The sequence below is a fragment of the Hordeum vulgare genome, chromosome 1H, assembly GCF_904849725.1.
Source record: "Hordeum vulgare subsp. vulgare chromosome 1H, MorexV3_pseudomolecules_assembly, whole genome shotgun sequence".
Taxonomy (NCBI): domain Eukaryota; kingdom Viridiplantae; phylum Streptophyta; class Magnoliopsida; order Poales; family Poaceae; genus Hordeum; species Hordeum vulgare.
The window spans coordinates 456,217,194-456,239,466 of record NC_058518.1 but is presented as its reverse complement, the minus strand read 5'-3'; the positions used below and the strand labels follow the sequence as shown (position 1 = coordinate 456,239,466).

At 45.8% G+C, this 22,273-nt stretch overlaps 3 protein-coding genes and 1 pseudogene across 6 annotated transcripts; 2 read left to right on the top strand and 2 right to left on the bottom strand.

Annotated features, from left to right (window-relative positions):
• Nucleotides 1–8,158: 8,158 nt before the first annotated feature.
• LOC123444863 (ribonuclease P protein subunit p29-like) lies at nucleotides 8,159–12,080 on the bottom strand. Of its 4 annotated transcripts, none has more exons than XM_045121748.1 (9): nucleotides 11,871–12,080; nucleotides 11,249–11,476; nucleotides 11,118–11,175; nucleotides 10,973–11,046; nucleotides 10,618–10,880; nucleotides 10,398–10,466; nucleotides 9,066–9,124; nucleotides 8,869–8,970; nucleotides 8,159–8,438 (listed from the first exon to the last, which is right to left on the bottom strand). In XM_045121748.1, exons 2-9 carry the CDS (start codon nucleotides 11,402–11,404, stop codon nucleotides 8,302–8,304), a joined length of 918 nt encoding a protein of 305 aa, XP_044977683.1. In that variant the 5' UTR covers nucleotides 11,405–11,476; nucleotides 11,871–12,080; the 3' UTR covers nucleotides 8,159–8,301. The 4 variants fall into 4 exon arrangements, with proteins under 4 accessions (XP_044977683.1, XP_044977666.1, XP_044977692.1 ...); XM_045121731.1 differs by having other exon boundaries at nucleotides 11,118–11,162; XM_045121757.1 differs by having other exon boundaries at nucleotides 11,249–11,464.
• Nucleotides 12,081–14,397: 2,317 nt separating this feature from the next.
• Nucleotides 14,398–16,478, top strand: LOC123414214 (zinc transporter 9-like). Its single transcript, XM_045106645.1, has 3 exons — nucleotides 14,398–15,589; nucleotides 15,701–15,850; nucleotides 15,941–16,478. The coding sequence occupies exons 1-3, from the start codon at nucleotides 14,966–14,968 to the stop codon at nucleotides 16,244–16,246; spliced, it is 1,080 nt and encodes a 359-aa protein (XP_044962580.1). The 5' UTR covers nucleotides 14,398–14,965; the 3' UTR covers nucleotides 16,247–16,478.
• Nucleotides 16,479–18,280: 1,802 nt separating this feature from the next.
• Nucleotides 18,281–19,850, top strand: LOC123414198 (zinc transporter 5-like). The gene is made up of 2 exons (XM_045106644.1): nucleotides 18,281–19,144; nucleotides 19,221–19,850. Exons 1-2 carry the CDS (start codon nucleotides 18,503–18,505, stop codon nucleotides 19,674–19,676), a joined length of 1,098 nt encoding a protein of 365 aa, XP_044962579.1. The 5' UTR covers nucleotides 18,281–18,502; the 3' UTR covers nucleotides 19,677–19,850.
• Nucleotides 19,851–20,872: 1,022 nt separating this feature from the next.
• On the bottom strand, nucleotides 20,873–21,365 carry LOC123400592 (annotated as a pseudogene).
• Nucleotides 21,366–22,273: the final 908 nt, after the last annotated feature.

Below are 22,273 nucleotides of genomic sequence, written 5' to 3'. Positions count from 1 at the left end.
AATATTTAATATGTACTGCGGGTTTAATGTTAAAAATATCAGAGGGGTTTCTATGAAATAGCAAGACGGATTAAAAATATCTATTTCTATTATTAATAGGTATAGACGGAAAAATGATCCAACTCTATTATTATATCAGACATCAACGCGTGAGGCTTGTTTTGACGGTCGTAATGGCCGTTCATCAAAATCTTGATATATTTTTTTATGACAGCCCAAAAATCGAGTAATATCTAGTTTCAATGGCAGCTCGAAAATTTTCATACACGTGTCCCTAAGAATCAACTTTCTGATCACAGCCTCGTCGAACCTAGTTCTACTTCTCTACTTCGATCTTACAAAAATTACAAGGGTCCTGCCTAGTGGTCGGAGGATCGACCAGTTGTCACTTGACGGTTGAAATGTTGTAGATATACTATGTAAACAATAGTAGTGTTTAGTGTCAGTTGGAATTCGACTATGATCATGTTTGTATTTGGAATTCAAATTCGAACTATGTACAAAAGGAGAAAATTACACTTCTCACAACTTTTAACATAAGAGAAAAAAGAGGCACGACATAATTAGGGTGCTAGAAATCTGTCGATTCAAGTGGAAAAAGATAAAAAATAGGCGAAATTGGTTTTACTTAGCTCGATTTGTGTTGTCTAAGGCATATGTGTAGCCTTTTTCATTTTGGCCAGCCCCATGTGTAGAGACAGAGTATTAGAGCATCTTCTGCCGTTTGGTTTTCAAGGACGTTTTTTGGGCGAAAATAGCGGGGAAGGGGGAAGGAACCGATTTCCAGTCCTGAATATAACTTAGCCAAACTCAAAAAAAAGTTCAAACGCCCGAACTCGATGAAATTCACTCAATATTGAACAAAATATAGGCAGTTCCATTCATATTTAGGCGAATTAAAAAACCTACATAAAATCCTAAAAAACTACGTCACCCTTGCCGCGCTGAGCCTGGTTCATGTCGAGGAGGTTGTAGAAGACGGTGTAGTCGCCCCCATCACCGTCGTCGTCGTCGCTCGGTAGCTCGTCCTCCACGTCGTCGTCCTTACTGCAGTCCTGACCTGGATCGCCGTTGTCGACGGGCTTGGTCGGCACGGTCGCCTCCTCGTCGACGTCGGAGAGGATGTGACGTCGCCCTCATCGTCGCTCGGCGATTTCCTTCAGAGCACGACGTTGGCGCTCCATCTCCTCCCTGACATAGTCGTTGCGCGACCAGGCGAGGCCGACGTCGAGGTCGGCGGCCATCTCCACGTGCTCCTGCTTGACCATGGTCGTTGGCTCCTTCTTTGGTTTGACCATGCGAAAGTGGTCGTAGGGAGGGGAAGGGTCGCGTTGGCCCTCGTTTATAACGATGTTGCCGTCGCGGCTGCGTCAGCGGAGCGGCGTCTCCTGCAGCTCGGGCTTGATGGTGACGAGCGGTGAGGAGCGGGAGCCGGAGGACGACGACTCCATGTGCCTCGGCACACACGAGCTCACGCTCCAACATGTAGGGAGGACCGCTAAGTTGAAAGCTAAGCGGGAATTCCTAGAAAAAGCTCTTTCACCCAGTTTTTACCAGAATCATGATGAAGATCTTAAAATGATTGGTACTTCTCCTATTGAATCTTTGTTTACTTCTCTGAATATTGATGATAATGGGACTGGAGATGAGTCAAGTCTAGTTAAGGAGTGTCCCATTTTCTTGGAGGGTAATTATTTTAATGCTATCCGTGCGCGTGCTCCGACAAGGACGCCCGAATCAGCGCTATCTCGGCGGGACGCTCCACGTGGAGGTCGACGGGGGCACGGGGACGCCACCGGCGCTGTGCCACCATGCGCCTGGTACGCGCATGTTAGGCGGCATCGGGTAGTTCGCCTCCCAAAGCAGGCGTGCCTCCCACTCGTGCAACCACATAAGGCCGAAGCCGTTGGCAGCCGCTCCGTCGCTTGGGAACCTTTCCGCCAAGGCATCGGGAGAGTTTTCGGCATTGGAGGCGAGACAAATGGCGAGATGGGGGATGGAGAGTGTGCGGCGAGCGGCGGCGAGGCTCAGCTTTTACAGCGGGGAGAGGGCAGGAGCGGTGTGTACGCGTGGGGGGAAAGGGCAGGACGCGCGGCGGCTCGCCACCACTGCGCCGCCAGACCTTGGAAACGGCGCATTCAATCGGCACGAGAGCCGAGGCGAGGCGATGAGGACGAAGGCTCGGCGACGCATGGTCGCTGACTCGGCAGGTCCATAGGGAAGGAATTTGGTGCAATTTATTTTCTTGCAAAATTCCTTTCTCCGGACCCCCCCCAGCGCGCTGGGTTCGTCCTGGGTCCACCGACGTCAATTTCGGTCCTAACTGGCGAAATTTGGGCTCCCGGAACGTGGCTGGGCAAAATTTTCTTTTGCACCAGCAATAAGAAAGGCGCTTAGGAGGCCTCTTGGGGTGTGGGGGGTCTCGAGATGCTCCTACATAGTATTCATATGTAGGTTTTTCTATGAGGCGGGACATAGAGAAAACACCGTCGGAAAATACCCTCTCATTCATGGGTGTATATACACCTCATATAGAAAAATATTATTGACTAAAAAGTCAAAAAGTTTGCAAATTCTTTTACAATAAACCTGACTTTCTTTAACACTATATAAATCTTCATGAATAGAAAACCAGCGCTTGACTTCAGGGGAAAAAATTATATGTTGTTATAGGTCTCTATTTACACTATTTTTATCGAAAATTTTGTCTTTTTTTTTGGGGGGGGGGGGAGTCTCTTTTTCTTTTTGTGGATTTTTTTAAAACTAGAATGGAAGGTTAAATTTATATTAAAATATTTTCAGCTCTTTTTGAATTTCTTTTTAGTTACTAAATTTTACTTCCAAAAAGAGTGTATATTCTTTACCTAATAATAAAGAGGTTATCGCTTCTGTCGGAAAACCCGTCACAGCATCTTTACAAAAAAACCCTCCTATTTTATGATAATTGAACCCGCAATCCTCATCATAAGTCAGCCTAGAACCGTTACAGAGAAGAGAAAAAAACAACGCCTTGCACTGTCTCCTCGATCCCATCTCCACCTCCATCCCGCCGCCACCTCCATCCCGCGATGCCCGCCCCACACCGCGTCGACCGGGACCGTGTCGCCGGTGCGGGAGTCCTACGAAGCTGTGTGGGCTGGGGACCGAGCGACAGCCGACACGGCTTGGGGCGAGGCCGTGGCTCACGTGGTGCTGGCGAGGCGTGCCGTGCCCGTTCGCTCGTTCCCGACCGGAACGGTGGCAGCTGGCATCACTGGAAGCTTGGGGTGAGGCCATGGCTCACGTGGCGCTGGCAAGGCGCGTCGTGCCTGCTCGCTCGTTCCCGAGCGGAACGGCAGCAGCCGACAGCGCTGGAGATCCGCCGCGGGGGCTCGGAGCCCCGGCGACGAACGACGACGTCGCGTGAGGGGGGAGGGGGAACGTGTCGGGGCGGCATGGATCCGGGCATGGCTTAGCAGATCCGGCGAGCGGCGGGGCTGCAGCTCCTGCAACTTTGAACAAGGCGCCGAGACGTCTTGCATCATATGGTGGTGCTCGACAGCAGATATCAGTGAGTACTACCAACCAAAAATGTTCAGTTCCTAAAAGCCTAGGTGCAGTCCCGGCCACAATAGCCTCGGATGGCCTGAACGACGCAGATGAGTTCTTCTTCCCAGGCAGGGCCATAGGTGAGACCTGGCCCGAGCCGACAGATATAACCCAGTAAGAATGTGACTCAGAGATTGAATTTTGCTTGGTTACAGATTTGTCCTTTGGTGTATTTGTCGGCCTTTATGCTTTTGATTGATTATGCACTTCTGCTCACTCATTATTTACTCTGTATTCATCAAAATTTATTTTTTTGCACTATATCGTAGCCTGTTCGAGGGACACACCAGAGATGTCCGTGATGCTAGCTGATAGCACCTGTTAACTTAAGAAGTTTACATGCCTTTTCTCTAATTAAAAGACAGTTTCTTAACAACTATTGAGCTTAGCAGTTATATAGATTTATGACGCTAAAGCCACTACTCAACTTCAGGTCGGTACTCCGTTGTAGAATATACCTCTAAGATACTAAAGTTTCTTGATGATTCTTTGTCCGAGCGCTAGCAACGGCAACAACGTCTCTAAGTACCTGACCAACATGCTGCAACCTAACTCGGTCATCCTTAAGTGTGTTTGTGGTGGAACTTGAAGAAGATTGCTAACTTTGTGCCTAATTGTGCAGATGCAGGCATTCATGGATGTATTAGATGTTTGTGTATTGGTGAATCTGGGCTTCAAGGGAAGACTATGGAGTTTTTCAAAAAGGGTGGCCGGCGGATCGTATACAAGGGTTGTACTTCATCGATTTTTGGTGATGCTGAGTGGAACTCCATATTCCCAGGAGCGGAGGTGGAAGATATATTAGCAGCTTGTTCAGATCATGGGCTGGTAGTGCTAAAACTTATGGATGAAGCGGTTGCTAGCCGGACGCAAAGCAAATTTAAATATGAATTGATGTGGGACTGTCATCCAGAATTAGAATCATTTGTTCAATTTGAATGGTGTAGCAAGCGAGTTGGGAGTTCGGTCGAGGAAGTGCATGATAGTTGCCTGAACTTCATGGAGCAAATTGACAAGTTGTTGATTGCTGGACTTGATCTTAAGAGGCACGTCGATCGGATATACAACTTGTGTCAGGTTCAAAGTTGTCATGGTATCTCGTGTCTCCCAGCGAGATTTGTTCCTTCTCTTAATAGTTAAGGTAATAACAGTGATGTCGTACTCTGCTGGTCCTTTAGATGTCAAAAAAAGTTATGTGTTGTTGTGCTGGCTAGCGAGTTTATCCCCCTCGTGGATGCACATTTCAGAATATGCTCAGTTTTTGAGTATGCTATCTTGCAAGTTGCAACGTACCACAAAGCTAGCATTTTTTTTTGCGAATGCACAAAGCTAGCTACTAGTTGACCTGTCTATTCTAGCTAGAACAGTTTCTGATTTCCAACGAAACAATTTTTGTCAGTTTTCCTTTCTATTGGTTTTAGTTACGAGAATTCTCACCGAGAGAATTGGTCTAGGATGGTGTCCTCGAACGGCAAGAATGCATTGATTACCACCATGCTCAGCGACGACATGGCGATGTACTCCCTCCATCCGCCATTCCTTCGACAAGTATTTCTAGATCGATGGAGTACTTCTGTGGCAATGCATGTGGGTGGGTGTGGACTTGCTCTGGTCCGATTACACCGTGATGTGTTGGATGACGTCGACGTGTGGTGCCGTGGTGTCGAAATACTCTAGACCACGGTTAGGATTGATCACGTTTGCAGGATATTGTGGCCGTCGTCGGTTATTATATGACAAAAAACATGCGTGCAATGCAAATGGAGTGCAATAGTGTAATAAGTATTTGTTTTACCCGTTGCAACACACGGGCATTTTTTGCTAGTATACACTCATAGACCAAAAGTTCCCTTCCAAACACGGTCGCGATATATGCCTCATGACCTGGCCTAAGCTGGATAGGGTGCAACTATGTCTCGCCTTAACCCAGTCCTAGCTCCGGACACGCTGAAGGGCGAGCGAGCTGGCCGGCCCACGGGTGATGGAGGCCACAGCCTCTTTTTCCAGCTTTTATTTACGTTTTACGTTTTCTGTCTTCTTCTCGAATTTTATTTTTGTATTTTTATTTGTACTTTAAAATATTCTGGGTATGTATATAAAAAGACTCTTCACCTTTTTTTGAAAAATATTTAAAAAGTATTTAAAAATATTAAACAAGTATTTGGAAAATGGTAAAAAATATTTAAAAGAATATTGACTATGTATATAAAAATGTTGAACAATCATTTGAAAAATGTTGACAAGTATTTGAAAAATGCGAACAAGATTATGTATAGAAATATTGAACAAGTATTTGAAAAATTGTGAACAAGTGTTTCAATTTTTTTTTATCATGTACTTCCTTCGACCCCATATAAGTGTCGCCGTTTTCGTATTAAATTTGTAATAACTTAGTACTAAATTTGCGATACTTATTTTGGGACGGGGGAGTATATAAAAATGTTGAACAAGTATTTGAGAAATTCTAAGTTGTATTTTAAAAAAAATAACATGTATTTGAAAAAATATTGATCATGTATATAAAAATGTTGAACGATTATTTAAAAAAATGTTGATCATGTATATAAAAATGTTGAACAACTATTTTTAAAAATGTTGAACAAGTATTTTTTTTAAATGTTGATTATGTATATAAAAATGTTGACAAGTATTTGAGAAAATGTTGATCATATCTATATATAGAAATATTGAACAAGTATTTGAAAAATTGTGAACAAGTGTTTCAAAAAAAAATTATCATGTACTTTCTTCGGCCCCAAATAAGTGTTGCTGTTTTTGTATTAAATTTGTAATAACTTAGTACTAAATTTGTGATACTTATTTTGGAACGGAGGAGTATAGAAAAATGTTGAACAAGTATTTGAGAAATTCTGAAGATGTATTTTAAAAAATTGAACATGTATTTGAAAAAGTATTGATCATGTATATAAAGTTTTTGGATGATTATTTTAAAAAATGTTGATCATGTATATAAAAATGTTGAACAAGTATTTAAAATAATGTTGAACAAGTAGTTAAAAAAATATTGAACATGATGTTGAACAAATATTGAACATGTATTTGAAAAAATGTTGATCATGTATATAAAATGTTGAATAAGTATCTACAATAATGTCGATCATGTATATAAAAATGTTGAACAAGTATTTAAATTTTTTTGAACTAGTATTTGAAAAAATGTTGATCATGTGTATTAGTTTGTTGTATGGAACTAAAAAAAAGAAAACACAAAAAATGGAAGAGAAAAAAGTAAAAAAACAAATAAGAAAAGAAAAATAAAAAAACTGTAAAATAGAAAACGAAAATAATAATAATAATGGGAGAGAAAACAAATACCAAAACAGAGAAAGAAATAAAAGAAAAGGGAAGAAAACCCAAAGAAATCCTAATAGAAATGAAAAAGCAAAAGAAAAGAAAAAAAAACCAGTAAAACAGGAAATAATGAACATGTGTGAAATCCGCCTGGGTAAGTATGTTGTTAGACTTGATCTGGGCCTACTATGTCTATGTGTTATGTTAAGGCCCGGTTACGGGAGAAATCTGCAGCTAAATCTGAGGAGTAGAGGCCGGCGAGACATAACTTTGTAGGTGCGGGACGAACGTGGACGACCAAGCAATCCTGCGCGTTGATTCGCATGATCCAACGGCTGAGAGGTCCAAATTGTTGCGAGGGCTCATAGTTACCCCGAGTCTTTTACTGTTTCTCATTCAATAGCACAGCGTCTTCGTCCACGCCGGAGTCCTTCCCACGGCAAGTGATCCACTATGACCACCGCTCCAACACCCACGGCAAGTGATCCACTATGACCACCACTCCAACACCTTCACCCCGTGCTGGTGCTCCCGCTCCAGGCACAACTCACAGGTTATGGTTTCCTCAGCGCTGCAATACGACACGCCCCGCCTTCTTGGTTGGGGAGCGAGGCAACACGTGTGACTGATCAAAAAAGTTCTGATAGACCTATGATTGATCATGGTATGTTAGCGGAAATCCTCTTCTGAGCACACGCTCAGACGCTTTCGTTCACGAAAAAAATCAAAACAAATACTAAAATAAAAATAAAAATTGTGAGGTATATAATTTAATATGTGAGGTTCGATCCAAATTTCATCTTCTTTGAACATCTGAGCAGCTCTCAGCAAAAAAGATAAATCGGGTCAGAAAATTCGTGCACAGTCAACCTTTTTCACAGACCCAGATTTTATCTTTTTTGCTGAGAGCTGCTCAAATGTCTAAATAAGATAAAATTTGAAGCGGATCTTATGCATCAAATTGTCTACCACAAAAAAAAGGAATTTTTCAAACTTTTTAGTATTTGTTTTGATTTTTTTTCATTGGGGCGGGTGCAGATGCACCCGAGAGCCGAAACCCCGCTCTAGTATGTTAGTGGCTATCCTACAAGGTGCAGCTTGCACAAGAAGCGTGTTTGAATTTACCGAGGAATTTCTCAGCATCGTGTCCTTGCCAGGAGTATCGTTTGTAGCCTGTTTTTTTCATAAATTAACTGACGACTCTCTTCTTAATTAATCGATGAGGCAATCCTTTTGCCTCCGTTTCGAAAAAACAATGTGGAGCAACACGAACTGCCAAGTGCTAAACAATGATGGGATAGACTGATGTTAATCAACAGAAACAAAGATTAAACAAGAAAAACTCCAGGGGTTCCTCTGGGCAAAAAAAATCAGAAAACATAGCCTAACAGGCTCGAAACTCTATCTGATCAGTGATTGCGCATGCTGCATACGCTGGCTTTCCTTCAACTTCTCCTTTGGTGACAGTTTGTCGCCGATCAGTGTGACCTTCCAGCAGTCAGCTTGGAGGACGAAGACTGATCCAGCTTTCGGCACAACTGCAGGTTTCAAAGTGAGCTTCTTAGAAAGCAATCCCGTCAGGTCTGCAGTAATTAATACTACTAGAATTCATGACTACACAGAACATGGCATAACGGCAAGAACCAGGCTATGGGGAGGGCAGTTCCCTTGAGTGAGTAAAATACAATGTTTTGAAATCAGCTGAACAACCCTGTCTGCTTGAACTTCTGCATGAAAAGTTCAAGTGTGGACCTCATAGGAAAACCAAGTATTTGTTCCATCACAGTCTCATAGAGCACCAATCATATGGATGCAGAGATACAGTAAAACTACTTAGCATGATCAGCGGGAAAAGGAAGTAGTGTAGTAACAGTAGAAAAGGAAAGACAGCAAAAGAATGTAACAGCCCTATATTCCAGAACAAGTTTTTTTTTGTGAAAGACTTGCTCTCAAGCAAACAATAAGTACCTCGGAAGCGGTTGTCCTCTGATATAATTCCAAAAGTCTCTGCAGTGTCCCGGATCATGATGCCACTTACACCTTGATATGAGGCTGCTTTGCATTGTGCCACTGCGAATGACCAAAAGAAAGCACAAAAACAATGAAAGGATTAATACAGGCAGTCCAATAATCAAGTATGCAACTATGTCGAGTATATGAATCACCTATTATAAGAGCCCCATGAAGATCTGCTGAAAGGAGATTTTCAGACAATTGCTTTTTCCTATACAGAAAACAGGGAACATCAATAGGAGTACCTCATACATTGTACTGAAAAGGTAAAGGGCTAGCCCAAGTCTGGGAAAGTTTAAACTGATTACATTTCTTGAATTTGATTGTCCAAATTTTCAAATTTGTTAACCTTTCAGAACTCTATTTAATACTGTATAAATTATATACAATGACAGCTTAATTAAGCTATTATTTGATACAATCAGATGAATACCAATAACCTAGTCCCTACAGTCAATAAGTTTCCCGTACAAATAGCACTTTTGGGTGGGCTCGGTCTTACTAACAGCATAAAACCTGTGTGTTGCTGTACTGTCATCATTAGTCAAAACAAACTGGCAATCAAAGAGTAGTAGTACAACTGTACCAATATACCAATTCAAAATATCAGTAGTAGGATCCTTCAAAAGTAGATACCAATTACAAAAGATCTAAAAATAATTAGGTTACTTAAAACTTGAGACAAATAACAGCAAAAGATCCAAAGACGAAATGCCTTTTCTTTTGCAAATTGCAGTCGTTACCTTGTAATGCAACAGTTATTGTGCACGTTATCAGAGCTTACAAATGTTTGCATATTATACTAGATTATGTACCAAAAAAATGGGCTTCTTACTATGGCCTTAATTCTTACTGACCCAATCTGCCATGACACCTCAGACCCACTCGTGGGCGCCACCGTGCCATGTAAGTACAAGGTGACTTTTACAAGTATGGGGCCACCTTTAGGAGTGACCCAGCTTACTTGTTATCTGATAACACATACTCCCTTTGTACCTAAATAATTATAGTTGGGAAGAACTAGACTAGTTCTTCCCAACTAAAATTATTTAGGTACAGAGGGAGTAGAAACTAGCACAGTGCTCTAAAGACATGTAACTAACATTCACCGGGGTTAGTTTCAAAAGAGAACATTTGCCAGGGTTAATAATGTCTCAAACATGTTATTTATGACTAGTTCAGCCTACTTTGCCAACATATTACGCATTTATGAGTCAATCAGTTCACATGTGTAGACAAAGGGACATGATCCTGCGTCCACATATTTGGCCACGCAGGTAAGAAGCATTATTTTTTAAACATAATCTGATACTCTGGACAAACTTTTGCAAACCCTCCTAATTTGTGATACAAGGGTTGAATTAAATTGTAAAAAAGAAAGAATAAATCACAAGCCTTTTGTCTTTCGTAGCAAAACCAAATAGTGTGGAGATGGAAATGAGGCCTGAAAGTAACACAAAGAGAAGACAGTGAGGGATCCATACGGGGTACTTTTTGTAAGCTCTCGCATATACTCTTTCCACATTTCATGCATTGGCTTATAGAGGTCAAACCTGTAAGAACAAGAACCACATGTAAAAACTGCATAAACTCCAAAGATACCACATGTGGTGATTTTAGCAAGGATATAAATATTTCACTCATATCATGAAAAAATGTGATGATAGAAGAAGAGAACTTATACTAAACCTGATCAAGAATTACCTGCGGAATGTATCATGTAAATCAAATGACCCACATTTCTTATGTTGCTTCAGTGACATGTGTCTTTTTGAACGCTTCGAGTGAATCAACAAAGATCGCGATTGTGCATCCACTAATATAGGACCTCTTTGAACATAGTTATCCAAAAGAATCCCTCTATCCAGCTTTAACTTTTTGGATCCCTTAGCAATTTTCCCGGCTTCTCCACCTTTCTGAATTATATCATATACGACACTGTGAACTACGTCTGTGCTGTCGAGATCCTACACCAAAGTTCACCCAAATAATATCAAAGGTCATTTCAACCCTTATAAAGTTAAATTTGAGACCCATAACACATACCATGGGTGCTTACCGAATAGTCATCTTGGGACAAATTTTCATGAAGAGCAAATGAAATCTCAGAGTATATAGGGTTGATTTCTCCACCTAAAAGGTCAAAAAAAGCTATCAGTTAGTTTCGAACAAAGCCACACGCACACACACAGACATAGATTTACCTGAAGAGGCAGAAGGTTTTTGTTGATGGCCGGAGTTTCCTTGAGCTGAAAAGCAGCACTATAAGAAAAACTGAGAACGTATATAAAATTTGCGCCAATGGAACGGAGAATGGTGAACAAAAACAAAAAACCTCTAAACGTAGGCAGCTGGCCAGAAGTTCGAGAAGGAGTGGATTCGGGAGTTTTTCCTTTCCTCCGTGCATCAAACTTGGCCTTGGGGGTACTCTCTTTGTTCTTCGGGCACTTGGGCTGTTCATCTTGCAGCTTCTTAGCTTTAGCTGCTGCATACCGTTGTTGAATGGCTTCTAAGGTCCGTTTCTTCTGATCAGAAATAGTTGACATTGATCCTAGGCAAGATTCTGAGATTAAAGCAAGCTAAAATCAGTGGCGGGGAGCCAGGAACAAATCGTGTACCGCCTTCAAAAGGTTAAAATATCGGCATCACGCGAGTAATACGAAATTGACCGAAATAGCATCATAAATAGCTTAATCAAGTCTCACGGCATTGTAGAATACGCTGAATTTTGCAAATATTACAACATTATTGGCTGACATGAGGAAATAATCTTATACAAGAATAAAGGATAACATGCGTAGAAAATTACAACAAGTCAAAACAACAGAAATCAAGTACCAAAAAACTGACATTACTGCAAGTTTGCAACTACCAGCTAGCTCTGAAGACTGCACAGTGAAGCGGTATTGAAAATCCGAAAGAGTATTTTCTCCAATCACACTAGTAACACTAGTTACCTCGAGCTCGATGCCTCGATGGATCAAGCCGGTTCAGCCGTTCAGGTCTTCAGGGTGTCACTGCTCGCCGGTGGTAATGAAAAATACGGCAAGACTGTTCGGCGTTGTCACCGAAATCTGCCAAGTACGAAGTCAGGCACCGGCGCGCCGCGGGCCGCGGCCGAGCGAGGGCGAAGACCAGTTGAGAGGACGAGGGATTGGGGAAAGGAGAGGGCAGCCGTGGAGGCGGGGGGGGGGGGGGGGGGGGGGGGGGGGACGAGGCTGGGGAGGCGCGAGGCGGCGGCGGCGGGGCGGCGTTTTCTTGGCGACTTCGCTAGACGTTTCTCTCTCTCTCCTCTTTTTTTGTTGAGACAAGCTGACACGGCCGCATGGTGACAGCATGAGCGATCCTTGTTGGGCTGCAAGTTTGTAAAAATGGGCCTTTTCCACTTTGGAGTATTTTTCAAAAAATCCCGAAAAATTCTGATTTAAAGCAAAGCTAAAATCCTAAAAGAGTATGAACGGGAAACAATCAAGGTATCTTTTTTCTCGAAGAAGATAAGTTCACCTGAATACAAAACACCTCAAACATTATAAAAATTACATTGATGTATCTCGACCGCCAACAGAACGAGCGGTCGACGCGGCGTTGTCACCGCTCCCCTATTGGAGTTAGCTTGACGTTCTCGATAACAGTTGGTAAGTCATTGTGCACGTGTCCCTAAGAACGAACACCCTGGAGGCACAATCATCGTTGTTTAACCCTTGAATATATTTGAAGCAACTCACATGAATTTTTTCCTCGCACACGCATGACGAGAAATTCTTACCTCGTCACACCAAGGAGGCGACATGTATCTACACCGAAGCTCCGTCGACTATGATCAAATGGATGAACTCGAGAAGGGTCGGAGTCTGAAAAACAAACTCAAAAAAAAAAAAAAAAAAGAGTTGGCATCCGCGAGAGCGCAACACCTAAGACTAAAAATAACATGACCCAATCTACTAGACGGAGCAAAGTCGTTGAGATTACGCTCCCTGCCATCGACCATCGATGAGTCAGGTAGAGGGGGTGTGAATTCACGGGCTCGTCAACAAAGCTTGGAGAGACGAGTTTATCCTAGCCTCCTAGGGGAAGCGAGAAAATGCTAGTCATGTTATTTCATAAGCTCTATATAGGCCCTAGAGTACACAAGCAGAAGTTCAAGGTACAAGATCACATAAAGTTCTCCTTAAAAGATGAGGACTCCCATATTATATACTCCCTTCATAAAGAAATATAGAAACACTCTACAATTCTCCTTATCATGGATGTAGATCGAAGAGTGATCATATAAAAATAAAGTTAGACCTGCTACTGAAGTTGTGTTTTGATCAAAGTAAGGCATATGCCAAATTGAGTAAAACCATCGTAGCGCTGACCATATGATAACTTGTTTTACATTTTTTGTTGTTATATTCATCATATCTGATTATGCCAACATTTTTAGTGGGTGGGGGCCTAGTATTGTTGAACAAGTTGCTTGTTACTTTATTTTCTTTAGATATTTGAGAAATTTCAAGAGGATTAAGTCCAACTGTAGATGCGGTTGGCAACTAGTTTGTGATCTATGAGCTATAGGTTTTCCAAACAAGGATAACAAGATCAAAGTCTTCCAAAATCCCTCGGTATGTGAGTTTGTTAAGATTGTATTGTTTAAACCAGAATCCACGCTTAGAGTATAATAATACCGGGAATGCAAAGTTTACAATTGGATCAAATGGATGCATAAGACGAATTAAGTGCTCTTATCTTAGCGCTGACCCTCCAATCATTTTATTGTTTAGTTAACAGACATATATATTATGCAGATGACGACATTTTTGTTCATCCGAGACTTGGATGATGTCAAGGAGATGGCTTCTCCAATCTTCAATGGTCATTGGTGTTTGTGGTACTTGGTGAAGATTTCCGCCGACATAATGGCTCCCATTTATTGAAAAAAAGAGTTTTTTAAAGGAGATGTAAAATACAGTTCAAATTTGTCAGTATAAAATGCCCAACGCTAGTGTGGGACAATAAAGATTTAGGCCAAAATGTGTAATGTTGTCATGGTTACAAAGACTTCCCCGACGTGTTAGTCTGTTACAAATATATTTCCGAAATATAATTGGCCAATGCTTAAATACTCAAGTCAGACGCGTTGCCAAGAACAAAGGCATTGCACGAATCCTATCATCAGCTTAATTACCGTTTTGCTGGCTTTACACACTACTCCACACAAATGCCGAGGCTCTTGCCCACGTTACGGCACCAGCGGAAGAATCGCAGCTACTACTCAATCTCTTTCGAAATTCATCAATGTAGGGAAAAGTGTGAAGTGAGCCTTCGAAAGCCGAGACACGTGAATAGACTAAAGATGAATAACTTGCGAAACACAGTCAACCTTATCGTGCCGTGCCCTCATAGTGTCGACACCCTGCAACACATCTCAACAATTAATCTTTTGTTTCCTGTACAGATCAGATCTCATGAGAAAGAGTATTACTACTTCTGTATTGGTACATGTTGCGGCGTTGACCACATGCTCAAGTTGGAGCATTATTATTTACTCCTTCCGTTCAACCATCAGATCAGCGGTTCCAAAGCCATCCAATCATGCCTCAGTAGGAAAGTGTGAAAGTGGCGGAAGAGAGGTGGTGCTGCGTCTGCAGTTCTGCATGCATGGTGGGCAGCTGCCGGTATCTTGGAGGCGGCAGAAATGGCGAGGGATCGACCAGAGGAAGTGCACCGATGACAACAGGGTGAAGGTGGTAAGTGATAACTGCAGCTTCATGCACCACATGCCCTATATACTGCTAGATGGATGAAAAGTTGCATGACGTGAATGGCAACTTTATCCTCGTCTTGCCCCTGTTGACATTGGGAATATATCGGCTAGCTGTTCGTAACATCTGGTTCTTGAGAAAGTCTCCACGCGAATCGGATACGTTCACAGTTCACACCAATAATATCTCATTTTATTGGGTACATACACTGGCTCGCAGCCCTGTGGGCTGTGGTACGTATATATGCTCGTGTGCGTCGTCTCTCCTGCAGCTCATCTTCATCGTTGTTTCACCCCGACGACTAGACGATGGCAGCACCCAGTCTCAAGCTCGCCGCCCTGTGCCTCCTCCTCGTCGTCACCCTCTCCTTGCTCCCTCTGCTCGCCCGCGCCGAGTGCGAGTGCGAGGCCGGCGGCGAGGAGGAGCAGGACAAGGCCGGCTCGCTGAGGCTCAGGATCATCGCCATCTTCTGCATCCTCGTGGCCAGCGCGGCCGGCTGCGCCATCCCGTCGCTCGGCCGGAGGTTCCCGGCGCTTAGCCCGGACAGGGATCTCTTCTTCGGCGTTAAGGCGTTTGCGGCGGGGGTCATCCTCGCCACCTCCTTCGTGCACATCCTCCCGGAGGCCTTCGAGCGGCTCGGCTCGCCGTGCCTCGTCGACGGGCCGTGGCAGAAGTTTCCGTTCGCCGGGCTGGTGGCCATGCTCGCGGCCATCGCCACGCTCGTCGTCGACACCATCGCCACAGGATACTTCCAACGCGCCGCGCACGCCAAGAAGGCCGCGGCCGTCGTCGGGGCCGACGACGTAGAGGCGACGCCGGCCCATCACGGCCTTGTCGGTCACTCCCACGGCGTGTCAGCCGTCGTCGCGTCATCGGCAGCGGCGGCCGACGACGGCGGCGCGCAGCTCATCCGCCAGCGTGTCATCTCGCAGGTGCCGATCGATTCCTCCATTCCATACCATACCGCCGCGGTGACTACACTGTTGCATCGATCGACCTGCGCTTAATGTTTGTGCATGCATGTATGCGTGCTTGATCTGAAGGTGCTGGAGCTGGGGATCATAGTGCACTCGGTGATCATCGGCATGTCTCTCGGCGCATCCCAGAGCGCCAGCACGATCAGACCACTGGTGGTCGCGCTAACTTTCCATCAGTTCTTCGAAGGGATAGGGCTCGGAGGATGCATCGTTCAGGTACGTACATGACCGACATGAGCCAGCAGCAGGTGCGTAAACTGAGGTAAAAATTGCAGTCTGACCGGCGGCAAATGGAACTTCTGACAGGCCAAGTTCCGGCTGAAGTCCGTGCTGCTGATGGCGCTCTTCTTCTCACTCACCACGCCGGTCGGGGTCGTGATCGGCATCGGGATATCCTCTGTTTACAACGAGAACAGCCCCAACACCCTCATCACCCAAGGGATCCTCAGCGCCGCCGCCGCAGGGATCCTCAACTACATGGCGCTGGTCGACCTTCTCGCCGAAGACTTCATGAACCCTAGGGTGCAGAGCAACGGAAGGCTACAGGTCATCGTAAACCTCTCCTTGCTGCTTGGGACGGCTCTCATGTCAATGCTCGCCGTATGGGCCTGAGAGAAGTCGTCCTTAATAGCCGGAAGGAAAAAACTCCCGTTTTGAAGAACTTCTTTCGTTCCTGTTTTTGCCATCTTTGTACCTTTTGCCCGTTTATTTCTTGCTTGTAAGAATGTACGTAGCAAGCATACATGTATAGATCATCAAACTACATGGAGGGTCTGGTCGTCTCTTCTCATCCGTTCATCCAATACACAACACCACAACGATTAAAAGTTGTACAATGAGGCCATTTTACGTGTGTGTGTGTGTGCAGTCAGGGTCACGAATCGACAAATGAAAAGATTGACTGCTAAAAAAGACGAACTTGTGAGAAATAGGCAGATGATGTCATCCGCCCTTCATTCGGCTGCACGCCACTGAAACGTCCGGAACCGGGGGCCTTTCACTTTGCCCTTTTCCGTGGGAAGAAGAGAAGAGAAGAGGACCCTGTATTGTATAGCTTGAGGGTGTTGTATAGCTTCAGGGTGTCGACACTGTGGCGACATGACAACATTTTCTCTGACAGTGCACGCGACCACGACCGCCCAAATCGACTTTAGGCTGTGGTTGCTTTTCTATTGAGATATAAATGCTGTAGTTGCTATAGTAGTAGATTGATTTACATTGTACCCGTGCACCTACTGGTTTATGGGTTAGCTTTAATCACCCTAAGGGCATCTTCAGCCGGGCAAATTTCGCCCCTCACCCGCGTCCAGTAGTATTCGGATGTGTCCGTTTTAACTTTTTATTTGTTCGTCCACGTAGTTATATACTCCCTCCTTTTTTTAAAAATGATTTAACTTTATACTAAAATTAATATAGAATTGAATTATTTTTGAGTCACTTACTTTAAGATGAAGAAAGTATTTTTTAAATATACACACGGAGGTGATGGATCCAATTCTACATAACGGACACAGTTTCACAAACTGGACAAGCCCGAGCATTTTATGTACTGTCCTTGAGGGTCCGGTTGGACAACGTCTGGCTATGGTCCTGCGTTCGTCCAATCAATTTAAAGAGTCAGATGCTCTACGATCTTGCCTGCACTAAGACTACTCATAATGAGGAGTAACATAAAGTAGTAACATACATATGTTATTAGCCTAAATTACTACCTCAACAATGGATAGTAACATATGGATAGTAACATTAAGCCTTTCATTCATTAGCCTATAGACTCATCTTTCTTTGGTATCCGATATTGTTACTCCTAGTATGAGGGCATCTTTAATGGTCGTATGATCATCGTTGGTAAGAATGCCACATAGATAATTTTGATGACATGTCACATAATAAAAGAAGAGAGAGAATGAAATCGTATGAACTTGAAGCAACGGTTCAGGCACAAGCTCCGAGGCAAGCATGGTTATTTCTTCAATATTTAATGGATCCGCTTAGTATTTTACATACGATTAACATACACTCCATTAAAGAGTTTGTATGATGTGCTGTTGGTTGGTGATGTGGACACTTATACTAACGATTGAACATACGAACTGTTGGAGATGCTCTGAGTAACATGATAAGTTACTCAATTTCTCTCTCTTTTTATTAATTAATTGTACGTCATATTTCTTGCTTAATTGACATCTATATTATTATTTATGTTATTTTTATTGTGGATAGTCTAATATATAAGCACGGCCAGCGATAGCTAGCGCACTTTGTCTCGCGAAGCAGGTAACTGGCCTCTGATATACCGTTTCAACCCAGACAACGTGAGCTGTATGATTAACTCATGGTTATTATGGTTAGTCCTTGTCCCGTCGAAAGAAAACCCAAGAAGATCATAAGTAGCTGTAGATTTAATAATAGAAAAATGCTACACAACTAAGTAAGATAAACCCAGAGCATGTGAGCTGTCTGCTTAACTCATGGTTATGGCAATGGGTAGTCGTTGTCCCGTCGAAAACAACACGCATTAAGAAGGTCATAAGTAGCTGTAATAAAAAGGGTAAGTAAAGCAACAGAAAACACATTGATAGTACTCTACGGTAGTATACGGCTAAATGCTGGCATCAATTTGGCCGCGCGAGGCAGTAGCAAACGTCCAAACCGAAGGATGAATGCCCTTGGCGTGCATCGAGACGTGCTCGGCATAGTGAGCACATCTCATCTGGGAACCGCCGCTCGACACCCCGAACGGCGGCCTCCCCTACTCCTACTCTACTCCTACAAGAACCCTTCCGTGGAAAAAACGCATGTGCCAACCACCGGAAACCTCTGCTGCAGTCCAACACCACCACTGTGCCGTCCTGCGTAGCGTAGCCGATGGGCTCGCGAGCGCTCGCCGTGCTCTGCCTGCTGGCCGTGTCCGTCTCCGCCCTGCTCGCGCCCGCGCACGCCGTACCTGCCGGCGGCGACGACGACGGCTGCGAGGCCGAGTCGGCGGGGCGCGACAAGGCGCAGGCCCTGCGGCTCAAGATCATCGCCATCTTCTGCATCCTCGCGGGGAGCGCGGTCGGGGCGGGCCTGCCGTCCCTGGGTCGCCGGTTCCCGGCGCTCCGCCCGGAGACGGACCTCTTCCTCGCCGTCAAGGCCTTCGCGGGCGGCGTCATCCTCGCCACGGCGCTGGTGCACATCCTGCCGGCGGCCTTCGAGGCGCTGCGGTCCCCGTGCCTCGTGGGCGGGCCGTGGAAGCGCTTCCCGTTCGCCGGGCTTGTCGCCATGCTCGCCGCGATCGCCACGCTCATCGTGGACACCGTCGCCACGGGGTACTTCCACCGGACGAACGCCAAGCGGGCCGCCGCGGTCACCGACGAGCCGGCGCCCGATGACCGTCCCGCCCGCGGCGACCTGGAGTCGGCCTCTGACGGGCACCACGGGCACGCGCACGCGCACGCGCACGGCATTTCGGTGCTCGCCGGCCCGCCCGACGGCGACGAGCTCGTGCGCCACCGTGTCATCTCTCAGGTCAGCACGATTCCTTTCCTTCAATCAAATCAAATAGTATCAGCATCTGATTGGCTGGTGGTCCTTTGTTGCGAAGGTGCTGGAGCTGGGCGTGGTGGTGCACTCGCTGATCATCGGGATGTCGCTGGGCGCGTCCGACTTCCCGAGCACGGTGCGGCCGCTGGTGCCGGCGCTGACGTTCCACCAGCTCTTCGAGGGCGTCGGGCTTGGAGGGTGCATCGTTCAGGCCAAGTTTCGGCTCAGGTCTGTGGTGGCGATGGGGCTGCTCTTCTCCATGACGACCCCGGTGGGGATCGGCGTCGGCATCGCGATATCGTCGGTGTATGACGAGAGCAGCCCGACGGCGCTGGTCGTGCAGGGGCTGCTGGAGGCGGCCGCGGCGGGGATACTGGTCTACATGGCGCTCGTGGACATCCTGGCCGAGGACTTCAGCAAGCCCAGGGTGCAGAGCAGAGCGCGGCTGCAGCTCGCGCTCAACGTGTCGCTGCTGCTCGGGGCTGGCCTCATGTCCCTGCTCGCAATCTGGGCATGACGGCACACCAGAGGTTATTACCATCTGCGTTGTACTCGTAGGAGGCTGGCTGACCATGGTAGGGGAGCAGTAGCTGTTTTTGTTAGGCTGAAGCAGCAAGTATGTACAAACCAGTGACCATGATTAAGGCCCTGTTTGGAACCACTCAGATTATATAATCCAGTTTTTATAATCTATTCTATCTCCAAACGTGACAGATTATGATGTAGATTATAAAACTAATTGAACAGATTATTAAAAACTCATAATCTACTATACACCAGCCAAAATCAGATTATGAATTGCTAATGACCCATTACCCTTGTAAAGTTGGAGATAATTACATTCCTACCACCGTTGTCCTTCTCTTTTTTTAAAAAAAAACAGAGGACAGACACGTCATTATGCAATGTAAAATCTGGATTATAGTTTATGTAATCTGGCGTCCAAACATGCCCACGTAGATTATTTTTATAAATCAGATTATATAATCTATCTTCACAATCCAGATTATCATAATTTATTGTGGTTCCAAACAGGGCCTAAGAGCATCTTCCTTCTTCCTAAATCTTGACTACCCAAATTTCTCTTTTTTTTAGAAAAGGAGGATATACCCCGGCCTGTGCATCTCGATGATGCATACAACCATTTTATCAATTATTCATAAATATTATAAAAGGTAATACATCAGTCAGCCTGAAGCCACCATCTAGGCAAAAGTTGTTGCTACTCTTGTCCCGTTGATGAAGGTGTGCCGATATCTGAGCCTAATTCTAAACAAACATCGCACGAAACCCTAACATCTATAGCGAGATGCCCCAGCCCAGCCACATACCGGGACTGGGTCTCACACCGGACCGACGCCTTGTCGCTCGTGCCGTCATCTTTCACCGGTCCATCTTCAGAGCAGGAACTGACGCACCGACCTTGCCTAGCCTGCCATCGACGTCACCACGGCGCCAGACAACGCCACCATCCTGCACGTGTACATCCACACGCGCCCGTCGCCGAAACTCCGCAGCGCCATGCCGCCGTGATCCGTCGTCGGTCCTGTGGTCGATGCAACACTGCTCCTCCTCTTGTCCCCTCTAGCCATCACTTGCTCTAAAACGATGCCCCCAAGAGGAAAAGCGATACTGTGAATGCCATCATCATCCGATCCGGAAGACCCAGATCCATGGTTTCCCCCGAAGCATCCCGAGCCTGATGACGCAACCTCAACGACGATGCCTCGACAAGGGAACGACATCATAGACGCCGCCATCGTCTGCCATGACCGTAGTTGACACGATTTTCATTGGTAGTTACGCTACCAAGCATGCAACGTCGGCGTCATTGGTCCCTTCAACCGGAGCAAACTCCAAAATGATGCCCTGAAGAGGGACTACGACGCAAAAGCACCGCCATCGCTCCATCCAAAGGAGGTCTAGGGTTTCCCCCGGAGTTGTCCGCGTTGTCATGGAGCAAACAAGGGGAGAATCCCCTCGGATCCGTCTAGCTGCCGACATGTCACACCCGGCAAACGCGCCGACCGCAATTCAGGGACCAAGGCCCACACCTGGGCCCAGATCCGGTCGTGCCGCCGCCGACCAATCTGGTCACACCACCGCCGTCCCTGGCGACTGCGACGCACCAGCCATCGGAGGGTAGCCCCGCGCTGCCCGAGGCACCAATGGCCAGATCTGGAACAGAGCGACCACTGACCACCATAGGAGTGCCCCCGAGCGCCCCCCCACACGAGCACTAGGGGGAGTCACGAGCGCGATGCAGACGCTGCCCCATGAGTCCTCGCCGGCGCGCCCCATCGCCAACAGCCGTTGAACACCGCCCGCGCGAGGTCCTACAGCTAAGGGGAGGAGAGGTCCCGCCGCCGTTAATGCCGACCAGGCTTTGAGCGGCGACGCGCTCCGACGGCGGCAGGGTTAAGAGGTGGGAGAGGGAGTCGAGGACGCGACGGCGCTAGGGTTCCACACCGGTCGCCGCGTGAGGGCGACACGGGAGGGGTCGAAGGGGTCGGGCTCCTAGGGCAGGGTAGTGTTGGAAATATGCCCTAGAGGCAATAATAAATAGTTATTATTATATTTCTTTGCTCATGATAATCGTTTATTATCCATGCTATAATTGTATTGATTGGAAACACAATACATGTGTGGATACATAGACAAAACACTGTCCCTATTAAGCCTCTAGTTGACTAGCTCGTTGATCAAAGATGGCCAAGGTTTCCTGGCCATAGGCAAGTGTTGTTACTTGATAACGGGATCACATCATTAGGAGAATCATGTGATGGACTAGACCCAAACTAATAGACGTAGCATGTTGATCGTGTCATTTTGTTGCTACTGTTTTCTGCGTGTCAAGTATTTGTTCCTATGACCATGAGATCATATAACTCACTGACACCGGAGGAATGCTTTGTGTGTATCAAACGTCGCAACGTAACTAGGTGACTATAAAGATGCTCTACTGGTATCTCCGAAGGTGTTAGTTGAGTTAGTATGGATCGAGACTGGGATTTGTCACTCCGTGTGACGGAGAGGTATCTCGGGGCCCACTCGGTAATACAACATCACACACAAGCCTTGCAAGCAATGTGACTTAGTGTAAGTTGCGGGATC